This window comes from Monodon monoceros, unplaced genomic scaffold (genome assembly GCF_005190385.1).
Source record: "Monodon monoceros isolate NGI ecotype Baffin Bay Population unplaced genomic scaffold, NGI_Narwhal_1 Super_Scaffold_19, whole genome shotgun sequence".
Classification (NCBI taxonomy): Eukaryota; Metazoa; Chordata; class Mammalia; order Artiodactyla; family Monodontidae; genus Monodon; species Monodon monoceros.
The window spans coordinates 9,488,691-9,505,764 of record NW_021703775.1 but is presented as its reverse complement, the minus strand read 5'-3'; the positions used below and the strand labels follow the sequence as shown (position 1 = coordinate 9,505,764).

Sequence of the window (17,074 nt, the reverse complement as noted above, 5' to 3'; positions counted from 1 at the left end):
TGCAAGGGACACGGGTTCGTGCCCCAGTCCGGGAAGATCCCACATGCCGCGAAGCGGTTGGGCCCGTGAGCCGTGGCCGCTGGGCCTGCGCGTCCAGAGCCTGTGCTCCGCAACGGGAGAGGCCACAACACTGAGACGCCCACGTACTGCAAAAAACAAAAAACAAACAAAAAAAACACCCACAGAAGGGAACAGCAAGAAAATATGTCTTGGACATTGTAACTTTTCCAAGTCCTAATCCTCTTGGAAGGTCCAAACCCCTTACTATAGCACAAAATCGTCCTCCATCTGGCTCCAAGTCATGGTTATCAGCCCCTAAACCTTACCCATCAGCCACTCATCTTGCTGCTAATTCTTTGCACTTTTATCCTCTAGCCTATACCTTTGCAGATGCTATTCTCTCTGCATTTTTTCTAATTACTCTTCTTCAAGTATACCAGTTATAGGAAGCTTTTTCCAACTTTCTCGGCCATAGTTAATTGCTTCCTCAGTTGTACTCCCAATAGTGTCTCCCTATAGTGACATAATTGTAGAACACACTGCTTTGTGTTGTAACAATTTCACATTCTGATTTGTCCACTGGAACACGAGTTCCTTTGGGGCAGTAACTGTGTCTTATTTGTGTTTGTAACAATGCCTTGCCTACGGCAGGCAATTTAGGTTTTTTGAGTGCAAGTGTAGACTTGTTCCTGACTGTAGAACTCCATCACATTCTTTGTATAATCTCAAGTCTTCCCTGAAGCTATAGAGCAGTGATTCTTCGCTTCAGCTACACATTAGGATCACCTGCAGATCTTTTCAAACTCTCACTCCTCATAGTGGGCCCCAGGAATCAATGTATCAAAGCTCTTCGGTGATTCCGGCGTGCAGTCAAGGTTGAGAAGCCCTGCGAGACTCCAACGAGGGGCCTTCCAGTAGCACCAAGGAAGACAGGCTGGTGTGCACTCAAAATGTCGGGAGTCGGGCTACCTGCCTTACTCCTGGGCTCTCCTCTTTTCTGCACAAAAATGTGCACATACCCAGCCGCATCCTCAGAACCAAACTCTGCGTCACTCCTGCCCAAATTTTACAACCAAATTCCTTAAAAGTGAACAAGCTGAAGCGGAAACAAGCCCCTTCCGAGGGCCAGAAGACTCGAAGTCGTTCTCAGTAGGGACCGGCCCCCAAAGCTAAAAGTGGCACATTTCCTTAGGACGGCCCTCTCATCGGAGGGCTGGAGGGACGTGACAGCACACATAGGCAGCACTTCCAGGCTGACCACAAGCGTCCCTAGCATCCACGACGGTTCCCTCTCTGCCCTCAGGCTGCCGCACTGCCGCGTCGGATCCGGTTCGGCACCGCCCACCCCTTCATTAGAAGGGTACGCTTGCGCAGATCTTTAGACATCAAATTAAAGCTCGCCAACCGCTGAGACTTCTGGGAAATGGAGTCTGCCAAAGCCGAGCATTGGTGGGGAGCGCGGACGTCAGAACCCCCTGCGCCGGCGCACTGCTTTCCCGACCTGAAAAGGCGCCGTCTTCCTGGGTCGCGAGCAGTCTGTGCCGGAGGTGAGGGCTGTGGATGTGTGTCTTGGCGGAGCCGAGTGAGCGCAGCGGCCGAGAGAAGGGGACACTGAGAACTTGGGGGAGGTGCTGTGGGAGTAGAACAGGTGACGCGGGCGGAGCCAACCTGCAGAACGTCTGAGTGTGTGCGTGTGCGCGTGAGTGTGTGCGTGTGCGTGTGTGTGTGTCGACGTCCCGGCTCGGACAGGTGCGGACGGAAAGTTGTCCCCCCAGCCCCCGTGTGTGCGTGTGTTCCGTGGGAAGTTTGGAGACTTCCTCTGCACCTCCCGTACCTTCTTACCATAATAGGTGCTTAATAAACGTGGGTGGAATTGACACTAAATCTAGGGTGCCGCCCACTCCAGTCCCTCCGTCTTTCCCAGAAATCGCATCAGATTGTCTCGTTTAGCTCCCTACCATAGGCCTCCGCACTAGATCAGGGGACCTTCGTGGAGGAGGTAGAATTTGATGTGAAAAAAATAGGAAAGAAGTAGCGAAGCATTAGGCAGATTTGAGAAGGAAATGCTATGTATAAGAGTGAAGTATCGAGGAACAGTGGGAGACAAGGGTGGGGAAAAGCACAGTGGGGTCAGAGCATAGAGTATCAGGACGAGACACGGTCAGCAGGGTGGATTGTATGGGACGGATCGGGGACTGACAGGACTAAAACTATTTTGGTACAGTTATTCTAGAGGTTCCATCCAGGACTAGAGAGGGGAAGGGACTAGTGCAGGGAACCAGTTAGGAACGCTTGGTAGTGGTAGTAGTCCTGAAGCAAGCTGTTGTGGACCTGAATGATGATGGTGTCGGTGGTGGGTAAGGATACAAATGACATTGCAAAAGAAGGCTCAGAAGGATCTGGTGACTAACTAGATTTGGGAGGAAAGATAGCTAGGTAAGAGTTTGAATTTGGGGCACCTGGGAGAATAATAGAACATCTGCTAGAAATGTAAGGACAGGGAGAGGAGGTCATGTGGGGAATTGCATAGGGGAAGGTGGTTTTAAGATGCCAACAAAATGCCTAATTGAAAATTCTTAGTCATTTGGAAATGCAGGATGAGTTTGGAAGAGGGGTTGGGACTAGACTCGGGAAGCATTTCTGTAGAGGCGGAAATGGAGCACCAGGTGTGCATGGACTTTCTGCGGGATAGCGGGAAGAACGCTGTACGCAGTCTGAGCCTTGGGCAGCATCAGAAACTTGTCAAAACAGTCAAAAAGCTGCAGAGAAATAAGGAGAAAAGGACTATCGGAATTAGAGCTCAGAAATGCATTGGCAGTTTTCAAGCATGCGGTTTCAGGTGTGTGAGGGGTGGCAGGAGCAAAAAAATGGCTTTGAGAAGAGTAGGTGGTGATGATGTGGCATCAGTAGGTATGTAGAAGAAGTTTGATCATGAAAGGAAAATCTAAATGAGAACTGTTTTGCCAGAGGGAGGCCATGGGATTCAGTGAAGATAATTTCACATCGAGGAGGATTATATCTGTTTGCAGATATGTGAAGAAGCTCCTGAAGCGATGGGAGATGCTGGAGAAAGGAAGAGTGGGTCATGCAGGAAGCAGATTCTGAGAGGAAACAATGGTGGAAAAGAAAGTAGGACACAGATGTAGGACGCTAAGGTAAAGTCCTGGAGAAGAGACATTTCCATTTTGCTGGCCTCACACCCAGGCTGCCTAGCACATAACAGGTACTTGGAAATATTGGTTGTGAATGGGCTGGTGTTGGGCAGTAGAAAGGAAAGAAACTTTCATTTATTGAACAGACTGTAAGATAAATGCTTTACATTAATTGTCTCATTTACTATTATAACTGCCCTGTGAAATAGGTATTAAAAAACAGGGGATGGGGGGTCAACCGTTAGCTTAAGTAACTTGCCCAAGCCTTCACAGTCAGTAATCCAGGCCTGTGGAAGGCTTTCTACCACAGTCCTACCTTGCTCAGAACTCACTCTTGCGAAGCTTCAGTGTGGTGAAAGACAGTGTTCTGCTGAAATTGAAGGGTAACCATGGAGGTTTGGGATAGCTGTGTAGCTAAGATGGGAATGGTAAAAGCTTTCTAGGCGAGCACTCTTTGAAGGTATAGAATAAGAATTTGAAAAGCATTTTCTCCAGAAATACTCTGAGATCCAGAAATAGGGAGAGGAAAAACAGAGGTGACCCTTTGCTGGCAGTGATTCCATGTGAATGTGGTGGATTTGAGGAGTCCTGAGTACCACTGAGAGCTTACCGAAGTGACTGCTGGTGGAGTCTAGACCTGACGGGGAATGAAGTTGGCCTGGCAGGGAGCCCACAGACGATGAGCACCTTGGGAACATTAGCTGGTCGTTTAATGGCTGGGGAGCGTTTATGCTCACCTTTGTTTGTAATTTGGTTAATGCTCAGTGTATTAAAGTTATAATCTAATAAATGAAACTTTGAAAATTGTCTTTAAGCATTTAAACATTGAGCAGTTTCAACCACAATTTCAGATGTAGTTCAGCTGATTTGTTCAAAAAGTTCTGATGCTTTAGACAACATGAACAAATACTTTGATCCCAATATTGTGGCTACACTTACACTTAAACCTACTCTAAAACAGCAGCGACACAGTGTAATTAATATTTTCTTTATTTCTACCTTCCTAGGACTCCTGACACTTACTTAGCATATTATTCTAAATGCCTCACACGTATTATCCTATTTAAGGATCACAATAACTTTATGAGATGTGTGCTTTCACTATCCCAATTTTACAGCTGGGCAAACTGAGAGTTTAAGAAACTTACCTGAGGTCACACAGGTAGGAAGAGGCAGAGCTGGACTTTGATTTCAAGCGGTCTGCCAGAGCCTTTACTCCTATACTCTCCTGTATCTCTAAATGCTAATTTTGACATCTCCATAGGACCCAAGGGTAATATTTTGAGACCCTCCTGGGGATGGAGGAATCTTGACAGACCGACAAGTATAAGAATACATATTGCCTCAGACAACACAAGTTGGAGGCTCTGGTTGCCAACTGATGTCGTATATTTGTTTCCATTTGTACAGGTATCCTCTTGGCCTCCTAGCAAGATTCAAACCCCAGTCTCTCCTCAGGTTGAGGTTCTTTTTTATAGTTACACCAAACTTTTTTTTCCAGTAAGTTTTGTTTTAAGTTTTTGCCTTTCACATAGGTTTTAGTTTTTGCAAACTGTTGTTCACTCAAGGCAATATTCTTTTAAAGTTTGCTTGGCCGGTGTTAACCCGTTGTCTATTAAGTATATATTGATCTAGTCTTTTGGCATTTTTGAAAACGTAACTTACCTTATTAGTATCTTATAATTAATAAGACCAGCTGGAGGGCTCATCTCCTAAGGGAAGAAGGATTAAGTCTGCAGTTACTTTGCCTCTTTAGAATCTGAGTTTGGTTCATTGTGAGGAGTCCATGTTCTTTCTACCTGGTCCCATTGCTGGTTAGTCCTTCCTGTTTGGGGTACGGAATTCCCATTTCTGGGATTACTTTGTTTATCCCCTTTTCCTAGGTTTCTTTTTTCATGCTTATGTGAATGAATACAACTATATATCTCAAGGATACGTCTATACTTTGTGAATAGTCTTACAAATAATAGAAAAAAACAAAGTACTATTATATACAACTAAAGGCTTGAACATTGCCTTCTTTGTATTGTAACCATTTTTAAAAATACTTTATATTAACCTTTCTATTTTGACTGAAACTCACAGTTTTTCAAAATTCAAGTGATTTCATTTGGCAATAATAATTTTTACAACTTGGTCAGTGGGAGCCAGAGTCATCTGATTCTTTTCCTATCCAGAGATGTGGAAACAGCTCAAATTCTAAATGCCCAAAACTGTACTTCTTAGCTTTCCCTCCAAAACTCCTTTTCTGTCGCTCATCTCTATGAATGGTGCCATTACTCACACATTGCTCAGATCCGTGACCTGGAGTCATCCTTGCCTCTCCCATCACCTTCAGCCTCCACTTCTAATCTATGGTCTATTCTTAATATCTCAACAGTAATTCCCCTTCTCTCCACGTCTGCTGTCCAGTTCTTCATCATTTCTTGCTTAGTTAATTGTAATAGTCTCCTCACCGGTCTCCTCACCTCCTCTGCTCCCATTCTGCCACAGCTACCCAGAGTGGTATGGCCGCCTGTGTCGGGGGTGCCCAAGATCACCCCTCATTCAGGGATTTGTTAGCAGGACTCAGGACTCAGCCCATAGTTATACTCATGGCTAAGATGAGGACAGTGATCTCGCAAGGATACACAGCCAGATCATAAGGGGGACAGATAGGCAGAGTCTGGGGGAACCCATGGGAAGTCTTCCTCATGCTCTCTCCCTCCCCATGAGGGGTCACACAGAGCACTTCCTCCTCCGACAATGAAAATGCGGCAACATGTGTGTGATGTGTCAGCCCAAATAAGTTCTTTAGACTCAGAGCCCAAGCTTTTTAGTGAGGGCTAGCCATGTAGGCACCTCCTGCCTAACATATACCAAAATTCCAGGCCCTCTAGCAAGACAGCAGGTGTTCAGCAGAAACCATATTGTTTGCACAAATAGTTTAGGCATAATGGCCCACCCTACCTCTTAGGAAACCCTCTTAAAATTGAAGTACCCAGACCCCAGCCAAGGGCCAACATTGCAAGTAGACGTTCCCAAGAATGGCAGTCTCAGGTCTGCTATAACTTTCTGCACACCTCCTTTCCTTCCTTCCTGTTATTTTTCCTGTACACCAAAGTAAACACATAACTCTTGTAAAAAAAAAAATCAGAATATAAGGAATTGTAAGAAATAAAAATCACTTGTAATGCCACCACTCAAATTCCATTTACATTTTAATATATATTCTTCCAGTCTTTTTTCTGTACGTGTGTGCATGCTCAATTATGTAATTTTAAAAGTGTGCATTCTTCACTTAATGTTGTGTGAATTTCTTTGTTTTTGTTTTCCCTTTAGATTTTTTTAACAAAACATTACAAAGTTGAAGTCTCCTAGGTATCCCTCCCCAATCCTATTTCCCTTCTTTCCCAGAGATACTCACAATCTGTTGCTTATTGTCCCATATAGATTTTTGTAGATACCATTTACCTGTTCTTAAATTTTATATAACTATTACATAGTAAGTCATTCTATAACTTTATTTTTGCTCAGTAATTATATTTCTGGAATTTGTATTACTAACATGAGGTTCTAGTTCATTCATCTTAATCAAGGTATAATATTCACACACACATACACATATAAAATCACAGTTTATCCTATTGATGAACATGTAAGTTGTTTGCAGTTTATTACTAGTGATCGTTCCCCCAGTGATTTGTGATGCCACTTCTGTCATGTGTCAAGCTTTCCTATCTGCTTTGACATGTTTTGGTATTTTCTAGTCTATTGGTCTGTTATCTGTGTGGCTATCTTTTCATGAAAATAAATCATTACAGCATAGAGGTTAAAAACTGCTAGCCAGACTGGGGTTCAAATTCTGCCTCAGCCTCTTACAAAGCCTAAATTTCCTAATCTGTGAAACAGTCGTACCTTATTGATTCATAAGGATGGAATTAAACTATTCTTATAAAGAGTACTAGTACAGTGCCTGGTCGGTAGCATAAGTTCAATAAATGCTAGTTATTATTAATATGATATTAATTATCATATAAAGTAACATTTAAAATATGATAACATTACCATATTAATATGATAATATCAGTGGTATTCCATTGTATGTATGGTCTGGACCATAAATTATTTAATCAAATCTCCTATTTTATTTTTTATTTTATCTTTTTAATAAATTTATTTATTTATTTATTTTTGGCTGCATTGGGTCTTCATTGCTGTGCGCGGGCTTTTTCTAGCTGCAGTGAGCGGGGTCTACTCTTCGTTGCGGTGCGTGGGCTTCTCATTGTGGTGGCTTCTCTTGTTGCGGAGCATGGGCTCTAGGCACACGGGCTTCAGTAGTTGTGGCTCGTGGGCTCTAGAACGCAGGCTCAGTAGTTGTGGCACATGGGCTTAGTTGCTCTGCGGCATGTGGGATCTTCCCGAACCAGGGCTCGAACCCGTGTCCCCTGCATTAGCAGGGGAATTCTTAACCACTGTGCCACCAGGGAAGCCCTCAAATCTCCTATGTTAGAAACTTAGGCTATTTCAAATTTTTGCTGTATTGTAAGGATTAAATGAGATGACACATGTAGAGTGCTTAGGAGGTTGCCTCACATGGCACTCAGTACAGGTTAGTGTTAGTGACGATTAATAAAAAACTTTGCATGTGTTCTTACTTATTTCCTTAGGAAAAACTCCGAGGAGAAAATTGCTGGGTCAAAGATATGTATTTTAAGGCCCTTGATACAAATTGCAAAGATCTTTCTAAAACACAAATCTGGTGGTGACCCTTCCATGCTTAAATCCTTCTGTGATCCCCATGCCAGTGGGAGTAGGACCACACAGAGCTCTCCTTGATCTAGCTGGTCTCTGCCTACTTCTTCAACCCCATCTTCCCCCCCAGCACTGCCCCAACCTAAACATTGCCATTCTAAACTCATTACAGGTTTTAATCCTTTCCCTGTAAAGACCTGCCTCCTTATTTTTGGAAAACTTGATTTTTTGTGTGTGCCTAGAATGTTCTAATGCCTCCCCCAAATCAAAACTTACCTTAGGTCCCACTTCTGCCAAGAAACCGGCAGTGTTCCTCCCTGCCTCGCGTCTGGGTTAGGCGAGCCTCTGATGTGCTGTCTCGTAGTTAGCTGGGCACATCTCTTTAGAGCATCTATTCATCCTGCAGTGAAATGTTAACTTGATTACTTGTTTGTCCTGTGTAGTAGTCCATAAGCTTTTGAAAGACAAGGACAGTGTCATACTTCTTTTGCATAAATAGTTGGTGCTGAATAAATGTTGGTTGGATAGATGGATGAAGGAATAACAAGGATCAATGAATACATTCCCTTGGCTGCAGGACAGTAGTCATTGAGCCACATACACACCCTTTCCTTCTCCTTCTCAGGACCACACTCTCCCCACACCCCACTCATGAATCCCCAAAATGCTTGATTTGACTATGTCTCAATTAGACTCTTGATTGTGAGAAACTGAGATGGACTCAGTTAATGCAAGTAAAGTTTGGTCATAAAGATTCACACAAAGCCTGAGAGGGTTACAGTCTTATGGAAATCTGAGAATAAATAAGGCTGGTCTGCATGCAAATTGCTGTCTGGGGTGGTGCTAGGTGAATTAGGGCCTTCAAGGCCAGGAATTCTTGGGTCTTTGCTTCAGTGCTTCACCACCAATGTGCCCACCTGTGTTAAGTCTGTTACAGCCTATTCTCTACCTCGTGCCTCCCACATGCTCATGGGTTCTGCTTCCTGGTACCTTTGGCTCCTTGACCCTCGTGGCTACTTCTGTCCCTCATGGTATCCTTTCAGCTCATCACCCCCTCGTTGTCCCAGCATTTCTTAGTTCACGATCCTGAGGATGGATGTCATCTTTTCAAGCCAGACCGTACGTCCGTCCACTGGTCAGCCTGTGCATTGCCCACCTGTGGCCTAATCAGTGTGGCTCCAGGAGTGAGAGGCAGGGTCACGCGGGACAAACTGTGGCTGCCCAAGGGCTGCTCCTTTAGCATCGGGTATTGCTGTGAATGGGGCATTTTTCCTTTGAAGAGGCTATGGGTATTTCCCTGACAGAACTTGTCCATATAGCCATTCATAAAATCTCGTATGCTTTTTGTCCAGTAATCATTCTGAGCAATGTTGAATGTGAATTTGTAAAGACGGTATGAGCCTTAATATGTTCTTGACTGCCAGGAACAGAACTTTGCCTCTAAGATTATGGTAAAACAAGCACCACATTGTGTTCTGCATAGCACTATCCATGGCCTTTCACTCTAGTTCTGGGATGGGGTGGGCTTGCTCTTGGCCTTGCTTTACTTTGCCTTCCCTTTTTGTAGGGTATTGAGAATGAAGGTGAGTACATAACTCACTGGTGTGTGGAGATTTCTTGCTTCATGGGTCACAAAACTACAAAACAAGACTGCTCTTCTACCCTCTTTCTCATCCCACACCTCTGCCTCATTAGGACTCGGCTCTTCTCTGCAAAGAGAGCACTCGGGAGGGAATGGCTACTGTGTCTCCGACTACCAGATTCCAGGTGAGTTGGACTTTTGTGTTTCTGAAACACTCTATCAGGCTCCAGAATGTAACCACGTTTCTTTCTCTATCTTGGAGCTTCTTTGATCAAACCCAACCAGGTGGAGGAAGGACTCCTTAGGGAGTGTGTCCTTCCCATTTGATTTGTGATATCTTTCAGTGATGCTTCCTTGCCTTGAACATGTGCCCACTAGCCTGTCACCAGGCACGCAGCCCCTGTGGCCTTCACCCTAAGCAATTTTGCCCAAAAACCAATGGTACGGGTCTGATTGGAAGGTTTGGGGAACAGCAGGCTGTTTCTAGTTCTGACTTCCCTTTAGTACATCCACTATGTATGGACTGAAAGTAGGTCCCCATATCCCAGGGAGTTGTTGGGTTAGGCGGAGAACGTGACACATACTGTAAAGCACCTCAGTGAAGTTGAAAGAGTCCTGAAGAGAGTTTTGTGTGGGTAGAGACATGTGGTTTACCCCCTTCCTGCCCAAGGGCAGAGTCTTGAATTCCATGCTCTGGCTTAGAGCTTCTGCAGACACTGTGGAGACTCATCTGGGTTTCAGGATTGGGGGTAAAGATGCAACCTTACAGAATCACAGGACAGCAGAGTGAAATGAGAAAGAGCTTAAAGATGATCTAATCTACACCATTATTTGAAGGATTTTTAAAAACACACACACACACACACACACAGACAATTGGTGAAATTTGACTAAGGTTGTAGATTAGATAATTATATAATATCACTGCTATCCTGATTTTTACAATCATGCTGTGATTATACAAGAGGATATCCTTGTTCTTACAAAATACACATTGAAACATTTATGAGTAAAGAGACATCACGTTTGCAAGTTACTCTAAAGAAGTTCAGGAAGAAGATAGGTGAATGTGCGTGTACTGAGAGAGACAGAAAGATAAAGCCAGTGTGGAAAATGTTAATTTGGGGAAGCTGGGTAAAGGGTACATGGGAATTCTTTGTTATATTCTTGCACGTTTTCTGTAAGTCTGAAAAAAGAGCCCCTGATATTCAGAGGCTCGGCTAGGAAGGGAGTGTGGGGTTGTGACCAAGAACTTCATGCCTCGGGGGAGTATAGCACTTTCCCCAAATGCTTCAAAGCCTTACTTTGTCAGAACCATTTTCTTTCCACTCCCTCTGCATCCTCCAGGCTGTCATCATGATGATAGTTTTGTCTGGCCATGTAAAGAGAAGGGTTATGAATAAGGAGAACGTAATTGTGTTTCCAGGACCCAGTGACATTCGAGGACGTGGCGGTGGTTTTCACAGATGAAGAGTGGAGGTGTCTGGTCCCTACTCAGAGAGCCCTCTACAAGGAGGTGATGCTGGAGAACTATAAGAGCATTGTCTCGTTGGGTAAGGAGAGTTTCCCACCAGGAGTAGACTCTGTACTGTGTTGATGTGGGCTCGAGAGGCTAATAAATTGACACCTCTTCTCCTCCCACCCAAGTCAGAACCCCTGAGAGACAAGATCGAAGAGCAGAGGGATGTGGCTTAGGTGTACAGCAAGAGTGGGTTTCTTAATCCTGAACCCCAGCCTGGGACAGGCTTGCTCCCTGAGCTGTAAGCAGACTGGACAACCAAGGGGCCCTTGCTGAGAAGCCTGGCCCTGCAACATGGAGGGCCAGGGCCAGGGCCAGGAGGAGCAGGGCATGTGAGAGCCTGCTGCAGGGAACTGCTCTCCAGAGGGTTGGGGCCAGCAGAAGAGGCCGAGTTACCTACGCCCAGGTCTTCCCTCAGCTCAGCAGTAACTTACTCAGCTCCATCCAGAGTACTAAGGGGGAGTGCAAGGGGCATTCTCTTTGAAGGAAAATTTCTCCTCAGAGAAACAGAGGAGGGGGAAAGAAGTGTTTCCATTTAAAAAAAAAAAGGGCAGATGGACAACAGGGTCCTACTCTTTAGCACAGGGAACAATATTTAATGTCCTGCGATAAACCATAATGGAAAAGAATCTATTGATGAAAAAGAATATATATGTGTGTGTATATATATATATATATGTATGTATAGCTGAGTCACTTGGCTGTACAGCAGAAATTAACACAACATTGTAAATCAGCTATCCTTCAATTAAAAAAAAAAAGAGGGGGACTTCCCTAGCAGTCCAGTGGTTAAGACTCTGTGCTTCCACTACAGGAGGTGTGGGTTTGATCCCTGGTCAGGACCTAAGATCTTGCATGCCACACGCGCATGCCAAAAAATAAAAGAGGGCATGTAGGGGTGAGATTAGAAGGTTGTAGCTCAGAGTAGGTCACTAGAAATGTGTTTGATTTTGAATATTTGTCTTAAGGACATCTTAGAGAGATGCCTGCAGAAGGCACTTTGCAATGATAGAGACTTGTGTGACAAAAGGAAAATTAAGAGCTACTGCTGATGTGAGGTATTCGTGAGAGTAAAGTTGGGCTCCTGTAAGGAGAACCTCTCAGGAGCTTCCAGGATAAGAGGCTGAGTGTGTACAGATTTAGAATAGACTTAAAAACAGCAGCAGGAGGCAGTAAAAGGAGTCACATCGCAGATTTCATTCAAGGCAGGTCAAAAAAGCAAGCACAACACCCTGGAGTAGCTTAAACAGGACAAATCTGGAAACAGAAGAGAATGTTTAGGGAGCATTAAGGGAGACTGCTGAGCCTTTGTCACTTTGGTAGGAAAAATAGAAATCTAAGGACAGAGACAGGAAGCCATGGGCAGGTGATGGATGTGGCCGTTCTCAGCAGAGAGTCAGCATACAACCAGATCAATGATCCTTGGGCCCAAGAAGAAAGTACCTCTCTTGCCCAAGTCAGGGGTCCCAATGCAGGGGAAGTTTAGACCTCAAGACTATTTCTAGGAGGGGATTTGTTTTTTAAATGTAACCAAAGATGGACAGATTCACTTCTAGAAATTTGTCCTAAGGAAATAATAAGATTAGCAGCCTGTGGTGTACACAGATATTCATCATACCATTGTTTGTTTTAGCAAAACATTGAAAACAGTCTGGAATGTCTGTCAGCAAGAGATTAATTAAATAAATGATGTTATTCCATACAATGTAATACCATGTAGCCATTAAAATGGTGAGGTAGAGCTGTGCTAATTAAAGTAATATTTTAAATTTTTTATTATGTGAAAAAATCAAGTTTAAAATTTAACATTATTTCATTATCCAGTTATTGGGGGTTTTTCCTTGTTTGTTTGTTTTTTTAATTGAGAGTCTTCTGCCCAAAATGATGTTTTCAATGTAAAAATGCCTGGAGTGACATATATTATATATAGTGAATCGTTATGGATTTAGAAATTATCTACTTGTAGATGTCAAAATAAATCAAATAGGAATGATTTTAGTTGGGGTAGTCTTAGTTATTTTCCAAAATCGCTCTCCAGTAGTTTTTTATTGTTCTCAAAAATTGAGATATAATTGTCATTATCCAGTTTTTAACAAAATGTATCTATAGGTATCTTTCAGTATCAAAGTGAATAGAAAGAAAGAAATGAATACAAAGTACGAAAGGTGATTTTTCTTATTACTTGTACATGCCTCTAGATTTCCTACAATGAACATGATCCACTTGTTTAAATAAAATCACAATAGTAAAGGGTAAATAAACAAACAAAAATGGGCACCTATATAATACACATTACATATTCTTTTTTTAAAAAATAAATGTATTTATTTTTGGCTGCGTGGGGTCTTCATTGCTGCACATGGGCTTTCTCTAGTTGCAGCGAGCGGGGGCTACTCTTTGTTGTGGTGCGCGGGCTTCTCATTGCGGTGGCTTCTCTTTGTTGCGGAGCATGGGCTCTAGGTGTGCGGGCTTCAGCAGCTGTGGCTCGAAGGCTCTAGAGCGCAGGCTCAGTAGTTGTGGCGCATGGGCTTAGTTGCTCCGCGGCATGTGGGATCTTCCCAGACCAAGGCTCAAACCTGTGTCTTCTGCATTGGCAGGCAGATTCTTAACCACTGCGCCACCAGAGAAGCCCCCACATCACACATTCTTTTTCACTGTGACTTTTCTTCATTCTCATCTTCTCTGAGTTAAGGACTTTTCTCCCCATCCTACCAGTGCTAAAGCTAGGATCATCCCATTCACTTCGTGGGGAAGAATAAACACATTAATTCAAATGGAGTCTATCAACTCTCTGACCAAATGCTATTTGTTCCTTTTTAGAACCTCAGTCTTGACCTCCATTCAGAGTTTCCTGAATTCCTTATATGACTTCATACTCTGTATTCCTGGTGTGCACTTTCTGCCTTTTGCATTTGCTCTCTGAAAGACGTAGAGGTTGGGATTAGCTTTGGAATCGTTGTGTATTTAATCACACATGACCACCTGGCTTGTTTCTTTCTCCATGAGCAGGACTTCCAGTTCCTGGACCTGATGTGATTTTTCAGTTGAAGAGAGGGGATGAGCCTTGGATAGTGGAGCTTCATGGATCTGAGGGGAAAGAATGTGCAGAGAATGTCTCACAAGGTAATTGAGTATGAACTGGGCAGGGCAGAGTTTTGTTTTTGTTTCGTTTTGTGGTTGTTATTTAGGTGTATGTGGGAGGGGGTATTGGGTATCACCTTTTTCTCAAATTCAAATCTTGTCCTTTATTATTTATTCTCTGTCCCCCACCAGTGCTTTTTTTTTTCTTTTTCTCTGCACCTTAAAGTTCTGTGCACTATTATTCACCAAATGTTTACTTTCTCAGACCTGTCACATTACCCATTCACACTTTGATATTCCTATTCCTCACTATCCCCTCCACTTAGCCAGCTCTCCTAATTAACCTAGCCATGCTCCCAATGGAAATTCTCCTCTTTTCTGAGATTTCCACTATCAGTTCTATTCCCCGTTTCAGTCCCAAGTCTTGGTTTCTCCCTAGAGTGTAACACTTTCTGGGAGCAAGCAATGCGGTGACTGTACATGACTTTTCAGATTTATCATAGCATCTCTCCTCTCTGCTGTAACATTTCCTAGCCCAAGAAAGAAACATGCATCTGTGTTTTCTGTCCATTCCAGACTGGGAGACTAAGCCTGAGATTCAAGGTGCTTCAGAAGAAGAAAAATCAGAAAGAACATTGAGGGGAAAGCTTGGAATGAAAGGTCCTTCACCTCCTAAATTTGAAGTTCATGTAGTGGATGGTGGTTTGGGAACAGAGAAGGAAAGCCCTGCAGTGGAGGCCTGCAAGAAATCCCTTTCTCAGGAGGAAAGGTTGCAGCATGGGGCAACCCCTCCCAAGAAAATTCTCACTAAAGAGAGAGACCAGGAATGCAGTGACTGTGGGAAGACCTTTTTTGACCACTCCTCCCTTATTCGCCATCAGAGGACTCACACTGGAGAGAAGCCCTATGACTGTCCTGAGTGCGGGAAAGCCTTCAGTCACAGGAGCAGTCTCAGTAGACATCTGATGTCGCACACTGGGGAGAGCCCCTACGAGTGCAATGCCTGTGGGAAAGCCTTTTTCGACCGTTCATCCCTAACTGTACATCAGCGAATTCATACTGGAGAGAAGCCCTTTAAATGCAATGAGTGTGGAAAAGCCTTCTTTGACCGCTCGTCCCTTACTCGACACCAGAGAATTCATACTGGAGAAAGTCCTTATGAATGTAATCAGTGTGGGAAAGCCTTTAGCCAGAAAAGTATTCTTACTCGACATCAGCTAATCCATACGGGCAGGAAGCCGTATGAATGTAACGAGTGTGGGAAAGCCTTCTATGGTGTCTCATCACTGAATAGACATCAGAAAGCCCACGCTGGAGAGCCTCGCTATCAGTGCAGCGAGTGCGGGAAAGCTTTCTTTGACCGCTCCTCCCTTACTCAACATCAGAAGATTCACACCGGAGACAAGCCATATGAATGCAGCGAATGTGGAAAAGCCTTTAGCCAGAGGTGCCGGCTTACGCGACACCAGAGGGTTCATACAGGAGAGAAGCCCTTTGAATGCAGCGTGTGTGGGAAGGTTTTCAGTTCCAAATCATCAGTTATTCAACATCAAAGGCGTTATGCCAAACAGGGAATAGACTGAGTTGAGCAAAAGCTTTAGTTAAAGGACCTCCATGCAAACTCAAGATAGGTCTTCCCCAACTTAAATCCATCTCCCAGTCATTGCACCTATTCTGGCTACTACTCTCCTTACCTGCCTCTGTTACCACAGTGTTTGAAGGAACATTCTCTACCCACTGTGTTATAGAGCTGATGTGGGATGCCAGAAATTAGGATGTGACTCTTTAGAGTCAACATTTTGCAGAGGTTCGTCAGACGATAGGGACAAACGTTAGGAGGCCATCCTCAGACACACCTCTCGTCCTAGGCCCCAGGTATCACTACACTTTAAATAACTGGAGGCCACAGCAGGAGGGGAAGGCACACTAATGTCAGAGCAATACTGTTGTTTCCAGAACAGTTCTTTATAGCCGTTAGTCCCTCTCTCTTGGAGACTTTTTGGGCACTGACCTTGTTCTGTTGTGTCCCAGCTTCTAGATCTCTTAATACTACTACTAGTAGCTAGCACTTATTGAGTGCTTATTATGGGGCAAGCACTCAGCTGAGAGTTTTGCAAGGAGTAGATTATTTGCTCCTCTCACTAACCCTCTGAAGTAGGTACTGTTACTACCCACATATTACAGATGAGCAAACTGAAGTTTAGAGGAGTTAAATAACTTGCCCAATATGACAGCTAGTAAAAGGTGAAGCCAGGTCTTGAATACAGGTCTCCCTTCAAAGTCTGTTCTCTTTACCATAATGCTATAAGGTTTGTTTTATAATTTATGTACATGTATTATTTCCTCAACCAGGTTGTAAGCACTCGGAGTTGTGACTTATATGTCTTTGTATCTCACACAGTGCCTTGCAAATAATAGGTGCTCAATAAATAGTTATCTGAATTAATGACTCTTTGACTTACCAAGTTCTATTTAAAACACCTCTTAGATTCACATCCTTTCTCTGAATTTCACAGTCTAGCCTGTACCTTTATCATCTCAGGCTCCCATTACTGCAGTAGACACTCCTTGATTCGAATTCTTTCCTCTTCATTATTGAGGAGAGAGATGTTGAGCTATGGGGCAATAAGTGAACCCCAAATAAAGATTCATTTCTCACATAAACTCAGATATGAGTCTGTCTTCCTTCATCCTCATCATTTAGAACATGTTGCCTCCAAGGTCATCATGGAAGAGAAAGCTGGGGGGTATGCTGGGATATTTTTCAGGGCCATCCCTTCTGTTTATATCTCATAAACCAGATCCCAGCACCAAGATACTAGGAAAGTCAACAGGCACCTCAACATTTGGTTAATATAAACAGCCTCTGTCACAAGTTACATTTTTCATATTACTGTTAGGCCGGTCTTTCCAAATGATCCCTTCCTGCCCATCATTGCCTTACTCAAGACCTAAAATAGCTCCCTGTTTAATGAAAACGTCTCTGAATATTTAAGGTCTGCCATG

General features: G+C 43.7%; 1 protein-coding gene across 2 annotated transcripts; it reads left to right on the top strand.

Annotated features, from left to right (window-relative positions):
* The first annotated feature begins 1,496 nt into the window (after positions 1–1,496).
* On the top strand, positions 1,497–16,515 carry ZNF2 (zinc finger protein 2). Of its 2 annotated transcripts, none has more exons than XM_029232573.1 (6): positions 1,497–1,547; positions 3,030–3,155; positions 9,582–9,653; positions 10,895–11,021; positions 13,997–14,110; positions 14,645–16,515. In XM_029232573.1, exons 3-6 carry the CDS (start codon positions 9,621–9,623, stop codon positions 15,649–15,651), a joined length of 1,281 nt encoding a protein of 426 aa, XP_029088406.1. In that variant the 5' UTR covers positions 1,497–1,547; positions 3,030–3,155; positions 9,582–9,620; the 3' UTR covers positions 15,652–16,515. The 2 variants fall into 2 exon arrangements, with proteins under 2 accessions (XP_029088406.1, XP_029088404.1); XM_029232571.1 differs by having other exon boundaries at positions 3,030–3,223.
* The last annotated feature ends 559 nt before the right edge of the window (positions 16,516–17,074 follow it).